At 45.3% G+C, this 22,019-nt stretch overlaps 2 protein-coding genes across 2 annotated transcripts in view; one reads left to right on the forward strand and one right to left on the reverse strand.

Annotated features, from left to right (window-relative positions):
• Nucleotides 1–13,638, reverse strand: part of LOC106748322 (protein CEPU-1-like) — a 34,509-nt gene extending 20,871 nt beyond the window's left edge. Inside the window, exons 1-2 of the mRNA XM_014626719.1 lie at nucleotides 12,240–13,638; nucleotides 4,412–4,581 (exon numbers count right to left, since the gene is read on the reverse strand). Of these exons, the coding sequence (XP_014482205.1) occupies nucleotides 4,412–4,581; nucleotides 12,240–12,282 (213 nt within the window). The 5' untranslated portion in view covers nucleotides 12,283–13,638. The remainder of the gene's footprint in view (nucleotides 1–4,411; nucleotides 4,582–12,239) is intronic.
• Nucleotides 13,639–18,744: 5,106 nt separating this feature from the next.
• Nucleotides 18,745–20,701, forward strand: LOC106748321 (CDK-activating kinase assembly factor MAT1). The gene is made up of 3 exons (XM_014626718.1): nucleotides 18,745–18,897; nucleotides 19,278–19,402; nucleotides 19,851–20,701. The coding sequence occupies exons 2-3, from the start codon at nucleotides 19,279–19,281 to the stop codon at nucleotides 20,690–20,692; spliced, it is 966 nt and encodes a 321-aa protein (XP_014482204.1). The 5' UTR covers nucleotides 18,745–18,897; nucleotide 19,278; the 3' UTR covers nucleotides 20,693–20,701.
• Nucleotides 20,702–22,019: the final 1,318 nt, after the last annotated feature.

A 22,019-nucleotide genomic window follows, 5' to 3' on the forward strand; every position in this document is an offset into this window, starting at 1 on the left:
CCGACAATACCTGAAATTTCCGTTTCCGCTGTTCCAGCGTCAAAATAGATTGTTCAAGGTAGCGTTAAAATGAAATCTTTACACGGAAAAAATCCTATAGTAAGAATTACCATAAAATTTTGCTGGACCATACCGGAATTATGACTGAAATTATTATGTACGTTGTAATCTTTTGTGACGTATACAATGAAATATACATCATAATTTCAGTTATAATTTCGGAATAATCCAACATTATAAAATTTTGTTACAACTTTTATTACAACATTTTCTCCGCGTAGAATTTGAAAGTTCAAGAGAGAAGTTAATTAAATGTCAATACTGTGAAAGTAAGTTTCTATTAATCTCTCTTAGACCATCTCTCTTAGTCCTCAAAATAGCATCAGAATTCCGACTCGGCCGGCCAGGTGATTTTTCTACCACTGACCACAGTGACCCGATAATTTCCTACTTACGTATAATAATAATAACGATGGCTCTATTGGGGACGCAAAATTCAACATTCAGTGGCGCTTAAGGGTAAATGGTAAATGATACAATACATGATGCGAGTAAAAGGCGCGCGGCGTTGGCTGATATTGGTGCACTGCCAAATCGGATTTACTAAACGCAATCCGCACGTCGATCCGGCGAACACGAGCCCGTGCCGTGTTGCTCCACGCTTCTGCGAGAAATCGAACTCGCCGAAATTACGACCCGCGATTTCAATCAGCATTTCTCGTCGACGCACCGGACGACGATTCGTGTCGCCCGTTCTTCGCCACAGAGAGAGAGAGAGAGAGAGATTGGCGTGATTGATTTACATAAATGCAGGGTGTGCTCGCGCGCGTATATTAGCGTGCGAATGTGGTCGATATTGAAATACCGGACACGTACAACGAAAATGCGTATTCTCCCATAAAAACGGCTTCATCGAGTTTTGCACGCGTGCTTGGCGTACCGAAGTCGAGATGAAAAGAGGCGAAGGCGCGGGCACAAGACCGTGACGCGGCTTTTGTTCCTGCTCGCGGTTACGTTCGATCCAGTGCTAATGAAAAGAGCGCATTCGATTCTAAAGCTTTAATAAAGAGGAAAGGAGGAGGAGAAAAAAAATCGGCCGCGCGTCTGTTCCGCCTCTTCCGGACGACGGCGACGAGAGTGTGCTTTTGCCAACAAACGCCGGCTGATTATTCAAATGATCATCGAGATGTAACGATTGCCTTTCGATATTCATCGTGCGGTGAATTCGAAAAAGCTGCAGTTAGAGCGAGCGAGCGAGCGAGAGAGAGAGAGAGAGGGTGAAAATGCGCACGTTAAAACGTTGAAACTTAATTTCCGAGAGCCGGGAACGCAATTAGCCGGTGCGAAGACTTTAGTTTGTAAAAAAAATACGATTTCGAGAAATAAAATTAACACGGTTGTGACGCAAGGGCGCGCACGCGCGTGCGCGTTTCGATTTGCGCGCGAGGATCTCGCCTGCAATTGTTATTAGCGTGAAATTCGCCCGAAATTGTTATTAGCATGATGGAAAAAAATACGATTTCCGGAAAATATAAAATTGACACGAGTCGGGACGCGCGCGCGCGCGCGCTTCAATCTCCCGCGAGACCGGCCCGCTGAAAAATTCGCGCGGAACAAGCCGGCTCCATTTATATTTCACTTTAACGCATTACATTGTATCTGAACGAGAGAAGCATCGCTGGAACATTCGATTTCGCGGGGCGGGATGCGCGCTCGTAATGCCGGGGCGGAAAGAGATATATATCGATTTACCAACTTTCGCCGTGCTCCCAACGTTTCCGAATACTTTTGCCAAGCGTCACATAACGTCAAAACTTTCTTCCCTCTTTTCTTCCCTCCTCCCCTTTATTTGTTTCTTTCCTCTTCTTCTACCCCTCCGCCCTTTTTCCTCTCATGATTACGGCATACAATAGATTGCCGTTCGCGGAGAGTCGCGGAGATCTAAAGAATCTCGGGGCGCTCCAGAAATTCGATCGTTTGATCTACGAACGTATAATGACGGTAATAGACGGAATCGCGTCGTGTACGAGAGTATCTCATTTTTTCGCGAATCACGATTCGTCCGGACGTCGCCGGGGGAAACGCCGCAACGATGCTGTACTTACAAATAACAAGGAGAGATTTTTCCCCCTCCCGCCGCCATGTTGCCATAATGCGTCCATACCACGTCATTTATACCACACATACGATGCGTTATATTGCACACGTTAAATGAGATATCGCGGAGCGCTATGATATTATATTTATATCGCATTAACATAAATTTGCCCGTGCAACAACAAACAATACGCGAGGGTAAGAATTAACGTAATGTTACGAACTGGAGCGTGCGGAGTGATATTGCGCGCGGCGAAGAAAATAATTCCACCGCGGTAGCGGGGATGTGCGTGCAGGCCGGGATTATGCCGCCCGTGTGTAAAAATTACACATATTCCGTTTCCTCCGCCAAACATCCATAAACGTCGGATTTTCCGCGACGATCTCGCCGCCGATTCATCATTCGGCATAAAACGAATTTCCCATGAAAATTTTACGCCGGATTGCACGCGCGCACGAGTGCGAAACGCAAAGCCCGCACATGTCTGCCTACATGCCCCTCCCTCTCCTACCCGTCTTTCTAAAAAAGTAATTCAACTACCTACGCACATGGAACGCGGCAAAGGGATGGATTATACCGGCGAGATATAAAAAACGGTGTTAACGGAATAGAGAGACGAGAGTGTGCGGCGAGCGAGAACTCAGACGCGAAAGATGTGGCGGGACGAGACGAGAGCGCTCGCTCTTTCTCTCTCTCTCTCTCTCTCCTGTCTCTTTTGTCTCGCGAAAATTTCTCAAGCGCACTCCGCCGGCTGGACGTGAAAGAGAGGGAAGGCGGGAAAAACGAGGGGAAAAACGGGGAAAAAGGGGGGGAAAAAAAATCAAAGAGGAGGAGAAAAATACGGCGGTCTTGTCCATCCTCGACTGTAATGTTTTACCTCGTTACATAAGTGTCCCGCGACGAGCCAACTTTATTACACATATACACACACGCGGCGGCGGCGGTGGCGGCAAAAACGGCAAAAGCGCACAATATCGCGAGAACGAGCGAGAACAACGAGCGTGCGGCGAAATCGCGCGCGTAGTCGCCGTGTTCGCGAGTTGTCGCGAATTGCCGCGCGAGTTTCGACGGTGATCGCATTTTCTTCGACTCCCTCTCTTTCTCCCTCTCTCTCTCTCTCTCTCTACTCTTGTGCTATCGCCCGACTCGCAGAAAATCCCATCTGTGAGAATCGCGTTGCGACTTCGAGTGAACAAGCGAGCGCGATAGTCGCGCGTTTCGACATAGTTCTCGATTTGATCCGCGAAACGTGGTTAGACAGAGAGGGAAATAAGGGGGGGGGGGGGGAGGGAGAAGCTTTGCTGTACCTTCAGTCTGGGCCAGATATAACATAGAGAACTTGATAGACACGAGAGAATACATACATGTCGCGAGTAAGTTACGAGTATCTACCGGCTTTTAACATCGTATCTCGAGCCGCGCGAGTGAGCGAGCGAGCGAGCGAGCGGTGGTTGGAGGCAATCCATTTCTGGCAAAAGTTTCCGGCAAGAATATTACGGCTGATATATTTTGCACCACTGACAGTCGATTTCGATACGAGCCGGAGACGAGCGAAACGGGCGCGGCAAAAGCCGGCGAGCGAGCGAGCGAGAGAGAAGCAGGGAGAGAGGGGGGGGGGGCGAGGAGGGAGAGCCGTAATGCAGATTACAACGCCCGGCTAAAAATCGAGACCGGCTCCGCCGATATTAGGTGGACTTATTTCGAGCAGCCGCCAAAGAGATACTTCCTGAGGTTTCATCCTGCTGGATTCTTCGTAAATTATCTCTTTCTCTCCCTCTTCCTTCCTCTCTTTCTCTCTCTCTCTCTCTCTCTTTCTCTCTCGCACTCTTGCGAGGAAGTTGAGATGAGCTCGAGAGTATGAAAGAAGAGAAATCTCCTTCTACCGATACTTGGTTTTTTTCGCGTTCTACGCCAACTTATATAATATAATACCGAGATAGCGTTATATTCAACTTTATTGGCTGTTCGACCAGATTATACGATAGGAGAGCAGGAGAAACGGGGGGAGAGGGGGAGAGATAATACTATTAAAATTCTGAGACTAAGTATAAAATCTCAAGAAAATAGCAGTCGTTATTGTAATATTATCGAGTATTCTTTGTACACCGCGCGCGCGCTGTAGTTCTCGTCCTCGCCTCTTTAATCCCCTTTATTCAAGTCTCAAGATAAAATATCGTTAAAAATGTCGTTCTCTGCGTTCCTCCGTTGTCCTTCGCAAAATACGCTTCCGGCGCCCCGTGGCGTATAAGCTGGACGTGGACATTTTCTCTCTCTCTCTCTCTCTATCTCCTCGCTGTCACTTATTAAACTCACCGTTCGATCGCCCAAATTCCGGACTCGGCAGTTCAGCGTGGCCGTCTTGCCGACGAGGGCTGTCACGTTGCGGGAGGCCGAGACTTCGAAGTACGGCCCGCGGTCGAGCGGTTCCGACGCTCGGTCCTCGTGTATCCTGCGATCGGCCGTGCAACGGGCAGGTCCTTGCACTTGAAGCAAACAGAATATCACCTTAGCGGACAGATACGATGAATCTTTCAAGCCAGGGCGTGCAGGAGATGCGCGCAGGGGATGTAAATTGTAACGCCGAGAAAAATCGAGCGGCTATTCGCCGGCTTCGTTCTAACGTCTAACGGTATTATTGATGAAGCCTCCCACTCCTCCTCCCTCCCTTTCTCCCTCGTTTCTCGGCCGATTAAAGGATTCAGGACAAGCTAGGTCGTCACGTCGGTGTATCTGTTTTCTCTTTTTTCTTTTTATATCGCCAAGAGAAAGAGGAAGTGAAAAAAGGAGGGGAACGAGCGCGGGAGCGAGAAGAAATGTTTCGAGAGAGAGAGAGAGAGAGAGAGAGAGAGAGAGAGATAAAAGACGTTGTTCGGAGAAAGAAACGCGCTAATTTTTCAGACGCTCACGCAGCATTGCTCCGACATTTCCGGCGTAGTCTGCTTACCAGTTAATAAAGTAAATCAAATAAAAATCGGAATGTCACGCTTACGTCTTCGCGTCGACGTTAACAAAGACCAGAGAGCAATTCCGGCTATAAAGAAAACAATGTTGGTCGAGAGAAACGCGTAAAGACGTCCGGAGGGACGCGTTAATTTTTCAAACCTTCCGCGCGCGCGCGCTAACACGGACGCTCCGGCGTCTTCTCCGCCGTCGCATTCTCTCCATTCTCGTTGTTCCGTTTTCCGGTTAATTAGGCAAATCCATTGAAAATCGTCCGGATGTCACGCTCCCGATGCTAACCGTTTCTTGATGCTACATAACGAGGCAAGAAAGGCAAACTCCGTGTAATAATGCGGATGCAGCTTCGAGGGTAAAAACGCGCGAGAGCCGTTCTTCGCGATTCATTCCTCGCGAGTGCTCGTTTGCGACGACGCTCTCGTCGTTTTCCGAACTCTCGAATCGTTACAGTCCTCGTCGGGACGGACGTTATAAAGAAGAACGATTTATTAATAACGCGATATAAAGTGCATCCCGCGCGCGCGGCAGCTTTTGCCCCCTTTTTCCTCCTTTTTCCACATCGCCGTAGAAAGTCGTATTATTTCCGAGTTAACGACGTTCTTTAATTCTTATTGCCCGCGCAGTTCCCCCGTTGCGCGATAACGCAAAATTAAACGCTCGCGCGCGCGTACACACAACAAACGCGGCCGACCGGCGTTTTACGTAACACGTTTCTGCGCGTAATCGGCTAATTTTTTATGAAACGCTCGCAAGAACGCGCCGCGGGATGACCATAAACAGATTCTAAATTTAATCCTTTTCCTGTTTCCTCTTCTCTTTCCTCCTCTTTTTCCCGACTAGAAATTGTCATTAAATATAGCTGATAGCAAAGTGCAATCTACGTGAGCGTAAAATAATCCTAACTAATAATCATGTACTGAAAAAGATTGAGTAAGGAAGACCTTTATAAGGTTATAACGATTAGGTACATGTTAAAACCTTATAATGTATTATTATCCTAATTATTACCTTATTATTTTACAAAGTTTCATCAATCAGGTTATTTTTTTATTTTACTCGTTTTAATTATTATGGCTTTCAATATTAGTTTTTAATACGAATCTTTCATAACAAACTTCATCTATCGTAGTTTTGACTAATAATAAACTTTATTTTTATAATTTTACCCATAAAAATATTTTTATTTTTTACTTTCAGGTTATGAAAAGATCTTATAACATATTCATATATATTTTATATAAAACTTAAATCAACCATCATTCATCGACTGTATATTTTTTAAAAACTTATTGTTTACAGAGTGTCCGAAAATTTTCGATATATATTCGTGGTGTGCAAGTAAAACGGGTTAAATTAAAGAGAAAAGTTACGCATTTTGCAAAATTCGTAATAATAATTACATAATTAATTAAATCGTCTGATTGAATGGACGCACGGAAAGCGGAAGCCATCAGTTTTCATATATGCCTACAGAGTCCGGCCTATCGCTTTCCTCTCATTAATGATTATTGTGAATTTTGCAATATTCATACATTTCTGTTTATTTTGATTCAAATGATCCTCACACTTCGGCTTGGCAATAAAGCTTCAAATTCCCTGCATGTAATTGAAGTATGTAATCAAAGGACAAATATTAATTAGAATTGAATGCTTTTCGACTTTGATAACGCAGTAACTTGTTTACTTCTATATATATTATTTGCATTATTAAATTCGGAACCCTTTTGAAAAAAAAAAATTAGGTGGGAATCCATATAAAATCCCATAGTTACTCCTGGAGATTTGCGCCAAAAATCCAGGTCCTAGGTAGGAATTCATGTGAATTCCTTTATGAATTTTCACAAACCATGCGAATTCCTACATGGATTTTTACACGCCATGTGGTGTCATTTCTATACGGATTTTTATTATCCTCTATAGATTTACATTGAATTCCTATGGATTTCCGCGGGAATCTACCTGGAAATTGTCAACAAGGAAATCGCTCAATTCTAGCAATATTCGTTCTCCGATTTTACAGATATTCCTCACTATTTTAGCACAGCCTGCTCTTTACAAATCCTAATCTAACCATAATCCTTTCCATTACCTAAGGTAGAAAAACGTGATAAGGATTATTCGACGGTATTAGGATAGTAATAGATTCAATAGTACGACCCGATGAGGACATTATAATGAATCCTGATTAAGATGCGGATTACCACGCAGCGTTACATGGACTTCTTAGAGCCCGATAGTGTAACCTTAGATAGACCCGACAGCCAGTTAAGGTCAATCCGAGCTGGACGACCGAGTAAATTTTTGGTCGGCTCTTTTATCCCCCTCCGCCCACGAGACGCTTGCGCGGCGCACGAGTAATTTACTTCGACTTCGAAAATGTCGAGGGAGATCGTCATCCGCCGCAATTTTTCTCCCGATACCCTCGGATATACTCCGCGCACGTAACGAGGTCCGGAATTAAGATTCCCCGTGGAATAAAGTCCACTTCAAATTGAAGCCGAAGCGAGCGATGTTTCGTTATTTATTTGCGCCGCTGAAAGCGTAATTCGTGCAAAGCCTTTCATTTGCGGAAGGGGGGATCTGGCGGTCCCCGCGCGCCGTGAAACTTTTCGCTCCGCCGTGTCGGCCGCGAATGTTGCTCGCTCGCTCGCTCGCGCGTGCCATCGATTTCGTTTTATTCCGCTTTGTACATCGCCCGCCCAATTGCGATAAGAAATTCTCGGCAATTTTTCCGCGCTCTTCCCGCGCTCACTCTATCCGGGTAGGGAGGGGAGGGGGCAACGAATTCTACGGTAAAAACTGTTTAATTGCAAAAATGTCCCGGAAATGTAAAACGTTCACTCTATTCTGACCGGCCTCGGAGCGCGCGCGCGCGCTCGCGCCCGCGACATGTCGAAACGCATTTAACATTCGCAGTTAGACGTGCGACGGGAAATATATCCCGCTGAAACACGTATCGCGTGACATACGTGACGTAACGCGCGTTCTCATAGCGCTATTATATGTATATATTCATAAATAGCCGCGCGGAGAAAGGGAGAGAGAGAGAGAGAGAGAGAGAAGATAGTGAAATCATAAATTGACAGCGTGAACTCTCCATTACTCATTTATCAAGTTTCCCAACGTTGTGAATCGCCCATCGTTTACCGGAAAGTTCGTAACTTCAGAGCCGGACCGATACATATATACGTACATATACATACATACACGCACATAGTCCGATAAATATATAGCCGCCCGTATATATGAGCGCCAACTTGAGTACACCCTTCGCAACATTAATAGCGAAAATGTGTAACAACGTGAAAGAACTTCTTATGGACGTTGCAAACGAGATATACGGCCATACGCACGCACACGTAGGCGGGCAAATAGCGCGCAGCTTGCACATTGCACGCGTTTTCTCTCTTCCCCCCCCCCTCTCTCTCTCTCTCTCTCTTTCTCTCAGAAAGGAAAAATTTTATCCTAGACATCTAACTCCGCTCGAGCGCAGTTACCAAATCCGATAAACCCTCGTCGTCGGAAAATCGTGCGTTAAAAATAAACGCGCGCCACCAAAAAGGTAAGTTCGAGGGGAATGCAGGTAGTTGTGCGAGTAAATATTTACCTGCCGCGCGCCACTGCGCGCGGGGAAGGTGGTACCGCGACAGAGAGATGGGAGCGACGGTATGAAAGGGGCGGGAGGGAGGGAGAGAGATTTGCCGGCGCCCCGCATAACCCACGTTAAAATACATATCAGGATTTCCATGCCAACCCGCAGCTGCTTTCTTGGTGCTCTACGGTTAATCTTACTGAGATGTACAGTGGATTTAATTTCTTCGCGTCCTTTTTACGTGCGCCGCGCAAGTCCGTACTCTCGTTTGAACGGCGGCTACTAATTGTGAGCGCAGCCAATTCCGCCGTCTCGACGTAATCTTGAATTTGAAGTCGGAATTAAGAGATGTTAACTTTGCGCGCGCGAATTTCAGTTGCTCTCTTAACCCTTTCTCGGTACGTATAAGGGATCCTGGGGATGCTTGATCCTCTGGGAGACTTGATCCCTAGCCGTTATTTCGACAATGGGAAGGTTTCATTCGTTTTATGTTGACAGAAATGTTCGTTCTTGATTTTGTAGGAAACGTTCAATGTAATTTTGGCAGTTGTGCGCCGATCACAACAGAGTGAGGATATATTTTATTTTCTGGAGTGCTTGATTCTTTTTTTTTTTTTTTGGTAAATATTCAATTGTTATTTAAGTAGTTAGGTTTTAATTAGATCAAGACCCTATAAACAAAGAGTTAAAAAAAATAAAAACGAAAAATGAAATGAAAATTTAAATAAGGTACTATTTGGATAAACATGATCCACGTCAGACTGGGAACACTTGATCCGCGAAACAAGTCTTCCTAGTAGCACAATTCATCGGCGATATATTGGTTATATTGACATTTATTCAGCAAATATTGCCCAGTATAAAGCCAGGCAAACAACCGAACCTACAATAGCAGGTTTTGCACGGTAACTGCTATAAATTTTGTCGACAGCTAGCCAGCAGAAATATAACAGGATTCGCCAGCAGAGCATGATAACAGATTAATCTGTTAATCTTAATTAAAATATAGGGCGCGATCCCCTCGAATCAAGTCTCTCCCTTCTATCCCTGGATCAAGTCTCTCAGAATAGGGGACACTTGGTATGTTTCGATTGTTTTATTAAAATGTAAATTACTCTAAGAATCATTATTACTTTTTGCTTGATCAATATAGTTAGATAGGTTATTAAAATATCCACAATATTTGCATAAGAATGTTTCAATTTCCCTTTCATTTTCTGGGATATTCAACAAAATCTAAAGGGGAAATTAAGTGCTCCTCTATGTATCGGCTATAAAAAAATCGTAACTTACAGAAATATCAACAAATATCACAAATATGAGGTGTGGTTTATGAATTAAGAAAGGATGATTTGTTTTTCACCAGAAAAATGAAAATATGATTATGAAGGCGGTATGAAGTGGATGATAGCTTTTCATGAAAGTAGATATCTATAAACTTTTAAAAGCTCTCATTATGGATCTCATCTCAAAGTTATAAAATTCAAAATGGTAGATCCAATATGGCGGGTTTAGTAATTTTATCTTCAGTAGGTTTTGTTTATATACACTATAATGAATTTTTTTATTAGAAATTTTATAATCTCGATGCAATACTTGATTACTCAGACTGAGTTTTGTTTTAATAATTTCAGATTTGTGATAATCGACTTTGAAAGCTCTTTATAAACAATTTATATCCAAGTTTCACTAAATTTTTAGCGATTTTGAATTTTGCTATTTTAACCACAGATTTTTAATTAGCGAAATCTCGGAAACCCTAATAACAATACTAATTTAATTTCACTCGTGGCAGAGATTTCTCCGGGACTCAAAGGGGTTAAAGGACTGTCAGAATTAGTCCACTCTCAACAGTGAATTCTACCTTTGAAATTTTGCCCCAACCGATGGCGTAATTACCGGATGCATTCGACATAATGAACGTGATAAATAATTTAATGTAAATTTCGCGCGCGTTGACGCGTACACACACACACACACACACAAACAGGTGCACGGGCAATATCAATGGACAGTTTCATTCTAAAAATTCTCCGTGCACCGTCCATTCCACTGAAGCGGAAAATTATCTCACGGTGTCTCGATTCTCATTTATCGGTCTCGTTTTAATTCTATTTTGTATATATGTATAACGTCCGAGTCTCTCCTGCTATCTCTATAATTAGGCGTCCTTTGTCGCGATAATCATTAGTTCCCGGTTATCGGGGAAAAAGAATAATCCGACGAGAGCGCGTACGCGGTCTCCCGCTCCGCCCCCGTCTCGGTTCGGAACGCTCATTGATGTATTGGCTCATTGACTCGCGGGGTTAATTGCTGCATAAATCCGCGTTTTGAGCGAAGCTAATGTTAAGACCGAGTTGTTACAAAGTTCGGAGCAAGTTTCGGAGCTAACTAAATCCGCTATGATATACCGTCAGTATTCCGCTCGGCTAGGACACATTACAGTCGCGCGACTTCCGCAAAGGGGAAAAAATATGCAACGCTATGCAAAGACAGGAAGCGGGAGAAAAAGAAAGAAAGAAAGAGAGAGAGAGAGAGAGAGAAAGAGAGAGGAGGTTTACGCGTTGCCCGATCCGTATCCGTAATTAATGCTATTAACCTTTTTTTCTCCTTTCGCCCCATCTTTCCCCTTTGAGAAAAAAGTGAGGAAAAAACAAGAAAACGAGATTAGTGTTTGCATGTTTCCTGGACACCCACAGTCTCGTAAGTCTGCTTTTGCCGTCGATATATTACTCATTAATCGAACCGGAAATACCTCGAAGAGAGCGAATACGAGGGGGATGCAGGCGGTCGAGGGCCGCTTAGCGGTCGAACGACCGCTGAAATACGGACGCTGTGCTATCAGTTTTTCATTATTACGCATTGTGCGGTAAGTTGAACGATAAATTGTTTAAAGTCACTATTTTATATGACGATCAATATTAATATCGCAGCTCTAAATGTTGCAGCCTTTCAACGTTATCATTTGTTAACTTTTAATGGCCTTCCTCCGCCCCGCCATTAACGTTGGTTTCAATCGAGAACGTGTTTCTCTTTTTGAGCAAATCGACGAAACCCCACGGACCGTGAAATTCGGTCGTCTCCTTTTCGCTCGGCACCTCGTTATTTTTCGCGAGTGCTTTCGAAGGACACCGCCGCTCGTGCGGGAGGAGTGCCTATGAATCTTCGGGGGAATTTTTCACCGCGGAATATCCCGCAGGGCGAGTGCATGAATTACATTGGGAAAGGTTGATCGCGATAACCGCCCGGAGAAACTAATATTTCCATGTGTGATAACAAAACGAACCATCCTCCAATATCTCAACGCTATATCTATGTCTCTCTCTCTCTCTCTCTCTCTCTTTCTCGCTCCCTCATCTATTAATAATCCCTTCATTTATTCATGCATCCGGTCCGCGCGCGTTTACCCACTGGCTGAAAGCGTTTACGATCGCGTTTCCCTAAACTACCGCGCTCTCCAACATCCCCCCTATCACCACCCGTCTTCAATTTATCGCCGAGAGTCCCACTATGTGTCGTTATATATGTATGTGTGTATGTATGATGTGAGAATATCAGCAATAGACGACAAAACGATCGCGGGCGACTCACCCGAAACCAGCAGACCGCAGAGGGTCAACATTAGACACCTCATTGTCTCTCTCTCATAGTCGTTCCGGGCCACGCGTTGCTCGACGATCTATCCCCGTTCCGATCCCGGTCGATCCTGAGGGATGTCGACCGGACGACCGACTGACTTCCGCCGGGGGCCGCGAAAGTGGCTGAGCGTGCGAGTTTCGCACTTGACACGCAAGATCGGTGCAACGTGCCGGAAAGGAGCGGTTGCCGAAGTGAGCGAACCCGAGGGAGAGAACGTTCGGAGGAAACTGAGATAGAGAGAGAGAGAGAGAGGGAAGGAGAAGAGACCGAGAGAGAACGGGAGAGAGAGAGAGAGAGAGAGAGTGAACGAGTCAAGAGAACCAGAAGACGACGTCGACGATCGTGGACGGACGGGTCGACGACTTCGGCTTTTTCTCGTTTCCGCGTGCCATGGCACCGTTTCTGTTGTCGCTCACGCGCCTCCGACGGCTACTTCGAGGGCTTGCAGTCCACCCCGACACAATTTCATCGCGACGCGGTCGCCGACGCGATCGTTACTTTCCTTTTTCCCCGTAGCGTCCACCAGCGGCCCGCATAGTCCCCGCTTTGCTTTCTCTCTCTCTCTCTCTTTCTCTCTCTCTTTCCTTCTCCCTCCGCCCTCCCTTGCTCTCTCCTCTCCCTCGATCGGCCGCTCGCTCGGTCCGCTTAATTCGCTAATAGCTTCGCGATCTAGATCCGCGTAATTGAAAAGCGCCGATGGGGCGTGATACGCGCATCATCCCTTTCGAATCCTCGTTTCCTCTCCCCCGTTTTGCCGTTTTCACCGTTTTTCTTGCTTTTCCTCCTCCTCTCCCTCGCGCGCTGTCGCTCTTCGTCGACGCCGCCTCGCCTTATCGCACCCTCGGCGAAGTCGCACGGCGGTCGGTCATCGCCGTCGGGCGGCCGACGACCACGGGGGATCCCTCGCCGGTGCGAACACGCGTCTCTCGCCGACCGGGGAATCGACCCGCCGCCGTCTCCCACGCACTCGGTCTCCCCGATACTCCCGCGAAGTTTACGACGTGACGCGAGAACGCAACGTGTCTCGACGCGGGGAATGACCGGCGGGCTCGAAGGCGCCAAGAAGCGCGCGTTCTTTCCCTCTTCCCAGGAACAGGCGTGTCTCTCTCTTTCTTCCCCTTTCTCTCTCTCTCTTTCTCTCTCACTCTCTTCGTTCTCGGGGACGACGTTCCTCTCTGGCCGAGTGTGACAAGCGTGTCTCCGGGTCGTCGCTCGCTCTCGGCGAGGATCCTCGAGCCTTTGGCGCTCGGGACCGCGCGGGGTACGTTGATCTCGCGGATCAACGGACGGCAGCGGGGCGGCAGCCGGTCGGACGCGAAGGTCACTCTCGTGGCACGGATATCCGAGCGAAACTGAACGGAACTGACAGTGCGTGCGACGCGGCCTCGCGCGTCCCGGTCCTGCGCGTCCCGGCCCGGGAGAGACGCCCTGCCATCTATCCTCGCACACGCCCCGCTCTCTCTCTATCCACCTTCTCTCGTGCACCCCTCCCCCCTCCCTCTCTCTACGAGGGTGCACGACGTGCGCGAGGAGATGAGGGTGATATTCCTAGCGCAAGCGTATCCCTCTTCGCTTTATCGTCGCCGTCGCGCACACTCCTTCCCCCCGGTCGCCCCTCTTCCTCGGCGCCCCTTTCTCCCTCTCTCTCTTTCTTGCTCCTTAAGTAAATCTGTCTCTCGTGCGCTTTCTCGCTCGCTCGCTCGCTTCGCCCTCTTCCTCGATCCGTACACAGCATCCCCAGCCGGGAATCCGGGAATCGAATACCGCCCTGAGATACCACGGCGCCGATTAAACTTGGCAGTGGATTCTATGGGATTCATCTCGCTTTTTTTCCATCCACTCACGCGCCCGCCGGCAGTTCTTGCCGACTTTCGGAAGATTCGCCTCGACTCTCTCTCTCTCTCTCTCTCTCTTTCTTTCATTCGGACAGGTCGGCCGGCAGAATAGCTCTCGTTGGAACGCGCGGAGGATTATATTTGTGCGCGTCTCCGGCGCATTGTTTGTCCTCGGAATTATATCTCTCGCCTGCGGAACGGCTCTGAATCGGCGAGATGCGGCGTCTCGGGTGCGGAGTTCCTCGCGCGGAAATGCGAGGCGATTTAAATATCGCGCGGCCACGAAATTCCTCGCTACCTTAATCTACCCCTCCACTGAATTCTTCGCTTATCTACGTTTATCGAGAGACAGAGAGAGAGAGGGAGAGAGTGTGTGTGTGTGTGTGTGTATATGTGCGAAGTTTGCTTTTTATATTTAAATAAGACGCGAATCGACGAGAGAGCACGTCGACGGGGATTTTCCGATCGGATCGGATAAAATTCGTACGAGCCGTGCTTCGGTTAACCGGGACGTTACCGCCGAAGCCGCGGGAAAGAACACCCTGGAAGAATCCGATTTGAGGCTGGCGAAAAAGCAAAACAAGAAAAATTATCGGCGAGCTATCGGCGAGCTATCGACGAGATCCGCGGGAAGGTGGCGATTTATTGTTATTATTTTTATTACCACGACCTGCAACGTCGGCCAGGTCGGGTTATAAAAACAGGACACTCAATATCGTTCGGTTTCTTGCGAGCCGCCGCGGAACTACCGGCTAGGCACGGTCGGGAACGGTCAGGATCAAAGGATGGTTCGAAAGCGCTTCGCGCGGCATCGAACGAATACGTCGCGTTCGGCCGTCTGGCTTACCCATTTGACCGCGTTCCGTTTTATTCGCGCTTCCTCCTCGCGCTGTGAGTTTGCCGGAACACACGCCTTTTTCGCTGTAAATGTCGCAAAAGCGCCTGGGACTCTTCCGCCGATCACAACGTCGCGGTAATGTTTCGCTCGGGCGGCGAAACGGTAATCGGCTTACCGGGGGGGAGGGGTGCGCGCGTTTACCTTCTCGTTTTTCGATTCTCGTTATTCCGTTCTATTATCGTGGGATCGCGATAAAAATCCCATCGTCGCAGCGATAAATAAATTCCACGTACGGGGGATCCGCGTTGTTGTCGTCGTTGCGACACCGTTGTTACTGTTGCCGCTGCCGCTGTTGTTGCCATTGCCGACTCGTTGTCGAGTCATAATTGCTTCGAATGACAATTTGCCGGTTATGGAATTCGACGATATTTTCCGGGGTGCGAGTTACTGTTTTACGCTGAGAGTTCGAAATGGAACGGAATCGTTCGCGAATTGATGGCAAAATATTGCGCGCCTCGCGGCATTCATTTCACAAATGTTTCGTGTGCTTCAGGAATTAAAAAAAAAATTGAAAAAAGGGAAACATGAAAAACCGTTGCAGCGAGTCGCTTCTCTCTCCTCTTTCTCTCTCTCTCTCTCTCTTCTCTTACTCGTTCAAGTAGAACGGTTAGCGAAATGTTGCGAAAAAACTGAAACGCGAAGCGAGCGAGCGAGCGCATATGTACGTTCATTAATTGCTTCTCAATAACCACAGGCCCGTTGTACAGTCTATATTATGCAGTTTATTTGCGGCGGATCCCAAGCAGCGAGCTGCGCTTCGAGGTGAAGTCACGTGCGTGCATTGCACCTCGCGGCCGTTGCAGAGATTGCCGCGGAATGCACGCAGCAACGTTCCACGGCAAAACAGCGGAGAACCAGAAAAAGAAGAGCGGCGAAAATGGGGTGATGGAGGGGAGAGGTGCGGGGAACCCAGATTAGCCGCACCCTCCGCAACTTTTGCTTTAATCCGGGATCGCCACCCATTTCCATCGCGCGCGGCGGCGATGTTCGCGCGCTTCGCGTTTCTTCCGACCGCGCGCAAAAATTTCGCTTCAATTCCCGCGGGTCTATTAACGCGTGAATGGCGGTCCCGTTTCGCGAGACACCTCTTCCGCGTGATTACAACGGTTAATGTAAAGCTGGCATTAGTGATGGCATTGAAACATAATTTGACAATGTCGATATATTTATGCCCAATATTGATACTTTTACGCCAATTCGCTCCAAAATATATTCATGAACACAATTTGAGATGCATTAAAATATGTGACTGTCGTAACAATACATATCAATTATGTATTAAGTTTAATGACTGTTTAATTATAATTCATAATTTATCAGATTCACATTATCAGAAATATAATTAATACAGAAATTTTATTAGAGGGAAAGGTAATATTATGATTTTCCTTAATATCTCCGCTATTTGATGACGAATTACTACACTGAAGACAAAATTGTTACGTTCAAGTAAATATTTTCTAAGGAGTACTAGACTAGTTTATTTTATCTGGACTGAGAAAATATTACTTAAATATGTTATTTTCTTTTCCTTTCAGTATGCTATATTGAAGTAATATTTACTCAATCCAAATAAAATAAACTAGTCTGGTACTCCTTAGCAAATATTTACTTGAATGTAGCAATTTCTTTCTTTCAATGTAATGATTACGTAGAGAATCATTTGTTTAGTTAGCTGTTATAGTGACACTAATATACTAATACGCAATAGCTGGTTTTTATTATATGATATTTTTACTCTTGAATACTTCAAAATGTTTTCAAGGTATATTTCAGCATTTAATTACATATATTTCCTCATTCTTCTTAAACTTGAATGTATTATTACACGAATATATGTACAGGGTTCAACATAGAATTTATTACGACAGGGTACGCGTCGGTGCAATGATCGGTCGTGTGTGCTCTCTCACTCTTTCATGTGCGCCTCTGAGCAGGTAACCCGTCGTAACGAGCTGTATGTTGATGCAACATGCTGTATATTTAAGTGTTTTGTTCGTTATTTAACACTTCATTCGATTCTTTTCGAATTATGCAAAGTTAAATAATAGTACGGTTAATAACGTAATGACAAACAATGAAAAACGTTTAATAAGGATGAAATCGTATTTATTATTAATAGACCGACGATCTTTTCGGCATTTTTACATTAATTTTTGTATTATAATATTTTCAAGAGATCAGCATACGATTGACATCGAAACCGTACCGTAAAACAATATAACAGTAGACTGTCTTATTGCAGTCTCTATGATTATTTAGTAATTGTATTGAATCGATATTACATGAAATGTCAACAAATTTATCTTACTAATACCAACATCAGATTCATTTCGATATCAATTTGATAACATAACACGATGCTCGGGAATTAATACATATCGATATTAATGAGTACGTTATTCAATTGGTCCCATCGTTAGCTGGGAAAGTAATAACTAAGAAAAAATAACTATCGGATATTATTTTAGTTATTTTGGTTCATTTTCATATTCATTCTCATCTCTCATTCATACTCGCTCGTTTTTCCGTATCGACGTGTTATTAAAGTTTTTTAGCGCTACTGATAGACACGAAAGACGTTTTTACACGGCAACAAACAAACATACACGACGGAGAGCCCGGGAGAGATCGGAGGCTATTATTTTATTTATTGCCACTGGTAACAGTTGAGTTATTAACGTGAAAAATGCGGGATTTTGTTCGAGTTCACTGGGCGCGGTGCGACCCCCGGTTTTAAAAATAGACACGTGCATTCAGGCTCGTAGATTAGACACGCGAGACGCGCGGCGGAACTCACGTGGGAGTGCGCGTGCTTTTTTAATTTTTCTCTTTCGCTCACCGATGGTCGACACCGCTGTTGGCGCGCGCGCATATGTGTATGTGTGTATGTGTGTGTGTGTGTGTATGCATCCCACGTAATCACGGATGAAACCTATGAATTTAGAAACAGCTCTAATTAAGCGTTACATATTTCAGTATTTTAATATGCACGTAGGTATAATTTTCCGGTTAGATTACGTCAAGGATCTCGCGCGAAGATATATTTCGAGATCAGATGTTATGAAATAGGAGAGGATTGTTAATAGCAATTTTGTATATTCTCGATGCGTGTCTACCTGTATGTGTATGCAATGTAATTTCACTTGCTAATCACGAACCTAATTAATTTTATCGAGTCGATTAATGGTGAACCGCACCATCGAAATAGTGTGCAACGACCAGCAATAAATGAGAGATAAGGCTTAATTAACTCGCAGGAATAAGGTAATAAAGGGACAAGTGAGCTGATGGAGTATCGAATTTTCCTCCTTCCTCGTGTGAACTTTTCAATCACCACCGGTGCAATCGGAAACGACCGAGCGTTTCGCATACGGTCACAATTCATCGTCAAATAATTCTCTTTCTCTCTCTCTCTGTTAAATTCGCAGTTTGCATTTTTTCACCGACAACGTTTGACTCTAACCTGCGAGGTAAATATCACGGAGCAAGGAGACAGCAACGAGCGTGGAAAAAAATACGTGACAAGTGAATAGAAAAAAAAAGTCGTGGTCCACTCGTTCAAATCCAGCCACGTTGTTCATGCACGAATATCGATATAAAATGAGGGCTATCGACGGAACACAGTTCGATAGGAACTCTCGACATCGATCGATCTCTCAAGTGTCCCGCGTGAGAACGCGTCAACAAGTAGCTCTCGCCACGTTAGGTTAGTCATCTGGAACTTTTTGGGAGAGGAAGAGAGAAAGCCGTGTTAGGTTATGTTCCCTAGAACTGTACCGTGATTTAGCGTTGTTTAAATATAATGTTGAAACGTATCGTCAGGTAGCTTTTGTAGCTTAACGTTTCAGCAAGTAATTGTCAAGTGATTATACAAGTAAGTAATTTTGCCGACTGATCACATCGATTTGTGTGTGCACGTGAGAAATATCGGACTCCTCGATAATGCCGATTGCACGAGGAGAAATAAGGCCGATAAGAGCTTGAATAAAATATATTTGCTTGAAGAAATACGCGTATAATATGCAATGAACATTTAAAAGTATCATCTTATTCTCAAATATTCGCTTAAACGTTCGCACTAATAACGGCAATCGGATCTTATTGATCTCATCATTCTTTCTTAGGTTATGTACCTCGTTTTGTAGTTTGTTTAATGTAAATTGAGTCTAACCGAATTGTCATATCCGTGATGATGTCGATCAAGCTAGAAAATCGAGAGATACTTTTCCAAAATTATTTGTCTCATATCCTCAGGATGGACGACCAAGCGTGTCCACGATGCAAGACCACCAAATACCGGAATCCATCGCTGAAGATGATGGTCAATGTCTGTGGCCATGCATTGTGTGAGAGCTGTGTGGATCTACTGTTCCTCAAAGGTCCGGCCTGATTCTAACGTTCACTTTGTTACTTTTAATGCAACCCTGATGGAAATATTTTACTGAACGTGAAAATATATTTGAAAACTTCTCTTAATTAACCTCATTTCATTATCTTTTCATCAGTATTTTAGGAGAAGATTCTCTTAATCGATATTTCATCAGGAGTTTTTCTTTAAAAAATCTCACAGTTTTCAGTGTTATGTTTAACTAATATTTCAAAATTTTTTTATTACTTTTCCACGGTAACTTTCCTTATATTTCACAGTATTACATCGCATTTTAAATTTCATTAGGAAAATGATTAATTTTGTACATATTTAGTACCTTCTCAATAATTTTTACTACATTTTTCATAGATCGATTTCATAGTACTTTCAGCAAAATACTTCCATCAAGGAGTGCAAGCAATAGTATTTCAGTAACACTGCACAATCGAATCTTTCAGGTTCCGGATCCTGTCCAGAATGCAAGATTCCTCTGAGAAGAACGAACTTCCGGGTCCAGATGTTCGAGGACCCTATGGTGGAGAAAGAAGTGAACATAAGGAAGCGCATCCTGCGGGACTACAACAAGAGGGAGGAGGACTTCGCCACGTTGAACGAGTACAACGACTACCTGGAGGAGATCGAGACTATAATCTACAACTTAGCGAACAACATTGACGTGGTCGAGATGAACAAGAGGATAGAGCAGTACAAGAAGGACAACAAGGAGCAGATAATGAAGAGCAAGTCGAAGCTCGGCCGGAGCGAATACGAGCTGGAGGAGATGCTGGAGCTGGAGAAGCAGAAGGAGGAAGAGAAGAGGATCGAGCTCGCTCGGGAGGAGGCCGAGATGAAGAAGAGAAAGATACGCGAGAAGGAGGCTCTGATAGACGAGCTGATGTTCTCCGAGGGCAACGCGAAGAGCATCGTCAAGTCGTTCGCGAGCGCGATACAGTCGAAGAAGGAGGCCAATAAGTCCAGCTCGACTGTGCGGGCCACCCAGTTCAGCACAGGCATCAAGTTCGGCAATCAGGCCAGTCAGAACTACATGTCGGTGCCGAAGATAGAGGAAGGCCCTCTTTACTTGTACACGCCGATCCGGCAACAGATCGAGGGCCCCTTGCCGCCCGGCTGGCGGGAGCTGCAGTCTCGCGGTTACGTCTCCAACATTCGCAACGAGTCTCTACCCGAGAGAGCTGGTGGATTCAAGGCGCATGTCGCGTGTCTGCGAGCGCTGCAGGAGGCGATGGCAGGCTTGTATCACAACCCTTCGCAGCGCCAAGCAGAATTCGAGGCCGTATGACCGCATGGCTTACTTTGTCGAACGGCGGTCGCGAGTGCCCTTCTCGTCGTCTCTCCACGACCCGTCCGGTCGGCCGGTGCTTAAGACTTATCTCCGAGAGAGACAGATGCAGTTGCATACAGTGGGTAGCACGATTCGTGGTCTGTCTTCTGTTCCTGAACCGGAGCTGCACTGGAGCCGAGTTCCTCTTCCCTTCGACACTAAGTTATGCACGTGGCAAAAAGTACAACCTACTTCGGGAACGGAAAACAGATCGAAGACTACCGCTACTTCGCCGTACCAGGTCGGCTCAGCAAATCGTGAGGAATCGTGCCTTCGACGTGAATGGAGGCGTACTCTTAGATGTCGAATCGATGGTAAGGCTTCCTTGAACCGCGTGTACGCTCCGCGCGATATTGTTGATATCTAAAATTAGCTGATGGAAAAATAGTGCATGGAAAAATAGTGGACTAATAGCGTGCTCGCGCATACACACACACACACACGTGCACATATAGCACACGTACAGGTGTTAATCGAACGACCGTGCGGACGTTCAGGCTCCAATTGGCACCTGTTAATTTTACCGATCGATGCATACATGATACGTTATTGCGGCCGAAATTACCAAAACAGCGCTATTATCGGTGACAACTTTCCGCTCTGCCGAGTGTATACCACGAGGTAATTTAACCGTTTCTACCGGTGGAAATAAATCTTTTGTCGCGATAATTGAGAGAGAGAGAGAGAGAGAGAGAGTGATGTACGAGTTATTCCCCGAAACTCTCAGTTTAGATTAAATCGCTGCGTTGATTGCGTCTTTCACGAGTATAATCCGAGGTGGTGGAAATGTTTTGCATACACGACGCAGATATATTGATATTTTGCAAAGCAGAGATGCATTCTTCTATATTTAGCACGGACAATGAAAATTGGGTGGAAATTGGGAAAATGATTAGAAATCACCGACTCACCATTTTTTTCGTAAAATCGTTGATTTTTAACGTCTATATTCTGAAAGTGCTTCATTTGGAGAAAACCGAGCTTTTGTTAAAAGTAATGAATGCAAATTATATCGACATATCGCAGGTAAAGGCAATTTTGATGTATTTTTCAAATCTACAGGTCGCAACAATGCTTGCCACATTTTGCATATTTCCTATAGTTTTAAAAATTCAGAAAAATTCGATTTTTCCATTTTCCGCAGATTTTTTCGATTTTTTTCGAATAAAAATTACGAAAAAATTTGTTGTAACTGTAATGTTTCAGTGTTATTTTATCGTTTTTATTGTTTAACCCTTATTCTCAGACATGTTTTTCTTATCTCTGCGTACTGCACAAATCGATC

This window comes from Dinoponera quadriceps, unplaced genomic scaffold, assembly GCF_001313825.1.
Source record: "Dinoponera quadriceps isolate SergipeBrazil2010 unplaced genomic scaffold, ASM131382v1 scaffold2723, whole genome shotgun sequence".
NCBI lineage: Eukaryota > Metazoa > Arthropoda > Insecta > Hymenoptera > Formicidae > Dinoponera > Dinoponera quadriceps.